The sequence below is a fragment of the Ostrinia furnacalis genome, unplaced genomic scaffold (assembly GCF_004193835.3).
Source record: "Ostrinia furnacalis isolate ACB-3 unplaced genomic scaffold, ASM419383v2 OfSCF1159, whole genome shotgun sequence".
In the NCBI taxonomy this organism is placed as follows: domain Eukaryota; kingdom Metazoa; phylum Arthropoda; class Insecta; order Lepidoptera; family Crambidae; genus Ostrinia; species Ostrinia furnacalis.
The window spans coordinates 31,429-37,396 of NW_021131398.1; the positions used below are offsets into that span (position 1 = coordinate 31,429).

The window sequence follows — 5,968 nt, forward strand, 5'->3', positions numbered from 1 at the left end:
TATCTTTTAACATATTCAAACTGTTTTTGAGCGTTCAATAAAATTATTACAGAGTTTAATAAAGACAATAATGAACAAAATACAGGAAAATTACCTTGGTGAGTATTTCACATTGACCTTGGCTACATATAGTTCACAATTATCTTCTTTATCCTACAGTAATAATAATAATAGTTATATGACTTGTAAACATGCATGTTGCTTATCGTAAATTCAATTTATACATAATTGTCAATATAGAAACGCATCATAAAATTTATTTATTAATTACAGATAGTTAACATCAAGGCAGTGGTATATGCGTAAATTTAACTTTAACATCATGTATATTGAACATTTTTTAACCTATGTTAAACGCCGCTGCGTCTGCACATAATAAAATGTAAATGTTATGTGTAAATTCAAATTATGAATTCAATCATGATTCATGATAATTTTTTCTTGATATACTCTGCAGTTTTAAATTTGAAAAACATTGAAATAATATAATTATGCTTAAGAGCTTGTGCTAATTTTAACTTTTTCAGTCTTTACAAAATGTAACGACATATTGTATGATTTTTGATAAATGGCTAATTAAATATGATCATCATGGAGGATAATAATCATTTACAGATGATTTTGAATTATTACCGATATTTGGAAGATTTAAATATTTTTAATTCGGTAGGTATATTACGAAAGAATACCTATATTGCACAAATTATTACGTTTAATCAATTTGAGTTACACTTAGATTAGTTTCAAGGCATTTTAAGAATTATTATTAATAGGTATGTAATATTATTTTAATAATACTTCTTTCTTAATTACATTACGGGTGTCTAATGTAAGCATCTTATGATTTTAAGGATTATAAAAGCTAACTTACAGACTTCATCTGATTGCAATAAAATCTGTTGTGACATACAAACCTACAGTATAACCTTGCACCTGTGGTGGGGGTGGATAGGGGGTAGTTTCTCAACAATTCCTATTATTCTGCTTCATAAGCATGCATTTGCAATACAAGTGTGCCTACACACATACCCCTACATCCTTAAAACTACAAAGTAAAGCTTCAAATCAATGACTAATAACTTTGAAAAATATTAAGTTTTACGTTTCAATTAACTATTCTTATTTATTAGTTTTCATTGCAAATGTATACAAAATAGACTTTTTGTGATACATTGGATTTTAAAATCGAGTACGTAAGCATGTAAATCAGCCAATCGTTTTTCATAATATTAAAGTTAAAAATTAAGGATGTTGTGCTAAATTAATAAAATGGATTCTACTGTTTTCTATATTGAGCTTGCTTGTTCATTGCAATGGTTTTATGAATGTTTCTTAGGAGGGTTATAGAATCGCGCTAACCGCTAGCTGATCGTCAGTGCTCACGGATTATGTTATTAAAAGAAACGACTTTTAACTAATAACTTTAAATTTTTCCCCCGGGATAAACTTGACCTTCACTGGTTGAGTTTTTATTGGCGGTCAAGCTGTAGATTCTGGCTACACAGGAGTTGAAGCGGTAGGAACGAGAGGAATAGTCCTGTGCCAGCGCCGACAGTCAGCGTACGTCAATGTGATTCTAAAACCCTTAGGTTGGGTTGCACCATCTTACTTTGACTTTAACAAACGTCAAAAATCTGTCAAACTCCATACAAAATACCGGTTATCGTTAAAGTTAGGTGGTGCAACCCAGCCTTAAAGCTTTGCATCGAACAAGCGTGTGCGTACGAGCCCTGAGAAGTCCCCACGATGATTATTGTCGAATCATTCCCCACAGCAGCATGCAAGGCTTGAGTGCTGCCCTCACGCTGCGAGGAGCGTCCGTATGTTCTTCGGTGTCGACTGGTGGTTCAGGTGTTTTGTGGTGTACCTGAAACGAAGACATAAATAACTGAATTATGAAACAAAGCTTTGGGGTTTTCAAAGTACCTTCGATCTATTAGGGTCTAGATTAGATACCAGATAATTTTAGTAAAATCATCTGATAACTTCGAGATTTTCTCGACTCGACACTTTTCTACATATAAGTATAGTTTTTTTACAAGAGTGATTATACACTGCATCAGAATACAACAAATGTCGGAGCAAAGTACATACATAACAGTATCACGTAGTATTATTTGTATCTGCGTTCGATACCCATTGCTTCATAGCAATGGCTTACATCACGTCGATTTTCACGGCTTAGATCGATACCAAAACTACAACTGCTACTTCGGACCTGTATTCTCTCTTATTTCTTAAACTCTCTATTAATACTAGCATTAGCAGTAAGGCGCTGGATGCAGAAATGGTTGGAGGAGACCTATGTTTAGCAGTGGACGTCCTGTCATCCTGTGACTAAAATGATGATTAGAAAACAAAGCTAATTTTTACCTAAGAGCATTCAGCAACGGCTCTGCCTTGGCCGGCGTTTGTTGCTGCAGGAATTTCACGCAGCCCTTCACATCAACTGAAGATGAGCGGCAGAAGGCGCCCGACGGGTGCACCCAGTCGTACAGGATGATCAGGCCCACCATCACGCGGAGGACTAGTAGGGAGGTCTCCTCGCGACTGAACTGGGCGACGAGTTTTCTGGAACGGAGAAGGTAAAGTTAGAGCAGGTCGAATTGTAATCCAGAGGGACTGTGGTAGTTGAAGGCTGTCCGGATTCCCATAGTTCCCACTAAGGCGATCGACGGAGTATACCGGGGTTACTTTTGTAGGTATGCCTCATCCTTAAGGGGAGCCCCACATAGCCCAATTTCATGTATGTTTTCCCTGGAAAAAAAGGTCGAATGTGCAATCCATATGCAGTTTTGGGTCTGCCATTGGACGCGTCCCCGGGTTGCGCATAGGGGAAGACTGGATCATTCCCTTATCCATAGCCCGGAACCACCACTCATGACTCTTGGCATGGGGTACTGGTATGTTTAAATTTTAGTACAAGAACATTAGCAACTTCGATGACGTGTTTTCTGGAAAACGAAAAGGTTTCCTTAAGTAGAAGCAGGGCGAATATATTAGGCAGTAAGTATGTGATAGATTGCATATTTGACTCTTATGTTAAGGGCTGTAGCTTTATTCTGTCAAGTGATTAACTTAGGCTTGATTATGTAATCTACGCTTAGACAACGCATTGTAATGGTGGCTTGCTTCCCTGGTTTAATTTGTCAAGGTTCATTGACTTGTAGAACATTATTGAACCAAGATTTTGGTAATCTGATAAGCTCAAGACGACCCAAGTGATGACAATACATGCTTAAGCTTATCTACCCTCAACATCTTGACAAGATGAAGTTATGTATGTGGACCCTACCCAATTTACTCTGTGTATGACAGTGAAACTAATCTGCCTAATACGTATCTCCTACGTTCGTAGAGTTCGTCAATTTAGAATGGGAGTGGGTACTATCATACTATGGTATGTTAGGTATATCTTTACAATACAGCGCACAATAGGTCCAAGCTCGCTGCATCGCTCTTGCGACATCGATGCAAATCTAACCGCAAACGAGTATTCAGTACCGCATTTATTGTATGTACACGTAGGACGTTTATGTATAAACAAAATAAATGTATGTAGAAGGTACCTAACCTACCTACAACATTGCATAGTGAAGTGTTGTTTTCAGTAAGGTAATTTGCCTATATTTCAGTTGTATGTTTTTTGCGGAGCGCACATACTCGTAAGATGTACATATTGTTGAAAGTTTTGATAAGGTAGATAGATACTTTATACCTATTTTGAGACTGCATTTATCGTGCGCTATCACACGATTCTAATCAATACGCCTATTCAACAGCGCAGATATTCAGATATTTGTAAACAAACCTCGGCTAGTAGATCATTGTTTATTTCTAAGATAGACAAATTCATGCTGAGGTTATAAAACGATCTGATGAATCATATCATAAGTCTAGTCTCATCAATTTTTAACTTTCCATTAAGCAGATTTGCATATTACGCAAAAGCATAACTAGCTAAGAAGCAACTTCTGGAATTTTATTAAACAGTTTTGAGGATTCTCCAAGCAATGCACTTTGTTGCATTTACAGTTTAAAATTGCAATTTATTTGTTCATTGCCTACTGAAACTAAAACATTATGATTGATTTAAACCATTTTTGGTTTATGTTAGCATTTTTCTTGCTTTCTTATTTCAAAATATAGCGCTTCGACTTCCTTTTGATCCCTCATTCAGTAACAAAAATACTGCTACTGTAATTTTTAATGGCAATAAAATCCCGAACATCAGGTGTTTCAAACAAACTACACTCAGCGGCACGGAATTTGGCCCAAGCCTAAACAACCAGATATAAGGCCAAATAGGTATTGTATACCTAAGTTTCATGTGAAATGTTAACAGGACATTTGTTTTTGTTAATTTAAGAGGCTATATTCATAAAAAATGCGTCTGTTTAACTTTTTTGACTCTAGAAACGTATTTCGTTGTTGGAGCGTAAAGAGTATGGGTAAGTTTAAATTCGATATTGAATGTTGTAAGGGTTTGGCGTTTTGTTTTTTGTTTTTAAATTAATCTTAGGGTTATTCTCGATTCCATAATTTGAGAATAATGCCCATTACTCCAGCTCAAGTTGCTCAAATAGTGTTGCTTAGAAGTCAAGGGCGTATGCAGCGGGAGATGGCTGAAACTTTCAATTTATGGCATACAAACTTAAGATACACGTTAAAAAGGCATAACCAGGCCGCCTTTTACACAAGAATACCAAGAANCTTTTTTCAAAGTGTGCGTCACGTCACGCGGCTATTGATTGGCCATAAGGCACGCCTTCTGGCCAATCACAGCACTTTTAAGCCGGTTGCACATGTTGTCGTAGACTCTCAGTCGCTTTGTTTTTACACAGTTGAATGTGTGTGTGGGAGCTGTGGTGGGGGAAATGTGGGGACACTGGTTCTCGTTGTAGTTACGCGCGACTTCATATCTATTCTCTTTCTATGATCTGAGGATACCCCACACGATGGGGTAGAAGATGAAAAAAATTTCATCCCCACTTTACATGTAGGGGAGCTACCCTAAAAAATTGTATGTAAGTGTCCAGAAAAGGGCTTAACTAATAAAAAATTGGAACCCTTAGCAATTATTATAGTAAGTAAAGCTATTTTTTACCTAAGAGCATTCAGCAACGGCTCCGCCTTGGCCGGCGTTTGTTGCTGCAGGAATTTCACGCAGCCCTTCACGTCGACTGAAGATGAGCGGCAGAAGGCGCCCGACGGGTGCACCCAATCGTACAGGATGATCAGGCCCACCATCACGCGGAGGACTAGTAGGGAGGTCTCCTCGCGACTGAACTGGGCGACGAGTTTTCTGGAACGGAGAAGGTAAAGTTAGAGCAGGTCGAATTGTAATCCGGAGGGACTGTGGTAGTTGAAGGCTGTCCGGATTCCCCTAGTTCTCACAAAGGCGATCCACGGAGTATACCAGGGTTATTTTAATAGGTATGCCTCATCCTTGAGGGGAGCCCCACATAGCTCAATTTCATGTATGTTTTGACCGGAAAAAAAGGTCGAATGTGCAATCCGTGTGCAGTTTTGGGTCTGCCATTGGACGCGTCCCCGGGTTGCACATAGGGGAAGACTGGATCATTCCCTTATCCATAGCCCGGAACCACCACTCATGACTCTTGGCATGGGGTACTGGTATGTTTAAATTTTAGTACAAGAACATTAGCAACTTCGATGACGTGTTTTCTGGAAAACGAAAAGGTTTCCTTAAGTAGAAGCAGGGCGAATATATTAGGCAGTAAGTATGTGATAGATTGCATAGGTATTTGACTCTTATGTTAAGGGCTGTAGCTTTATTCTGTCAAGTGATTAACTTAGGCTTGATTATGTAATCTACGCTTAGACAACGCATTGTAATGGTGGCTTGCTTCCCTGGTTTAATTTGTCAAGGTTCATTGACTTGTAGAACATTATTGAACCAAGATTTTGGTAATCTGATAAGCTCAAGACGACCCAAGTGATGACA

General features: G+C 38.1%; 1 protein-coding gene across 1 annotated transcript; it reads right to left on the reverse strand.

The window, feature by feature from the left end:
• Positions 1-728: 728 nt before the first annotated feature.
• Positions 729-5,313, reverse strand: LOC114351510 (protein FAM49A-like). Its single transcript, XM_028302754.1, has 2 exons — positions 5,108-5,313; positions 729-1,867 (listed from the first exon to the last, which is right to left on the reverse strand). The coding sequence occupies exons 1-2, from the start codon at positions 5,248-5,250 to the stop codon at positions 1,801-1,803; spliced, it is 210 nt and encodes a 69-aa protein (XP_028158555.1). The 5' UTR covers positions 5,251-5,313; the 3' UTR covers positions 729-1,800.
• Between the last annotated feature and the right edge of the window lie 655 nt (positions 5,314-5,968).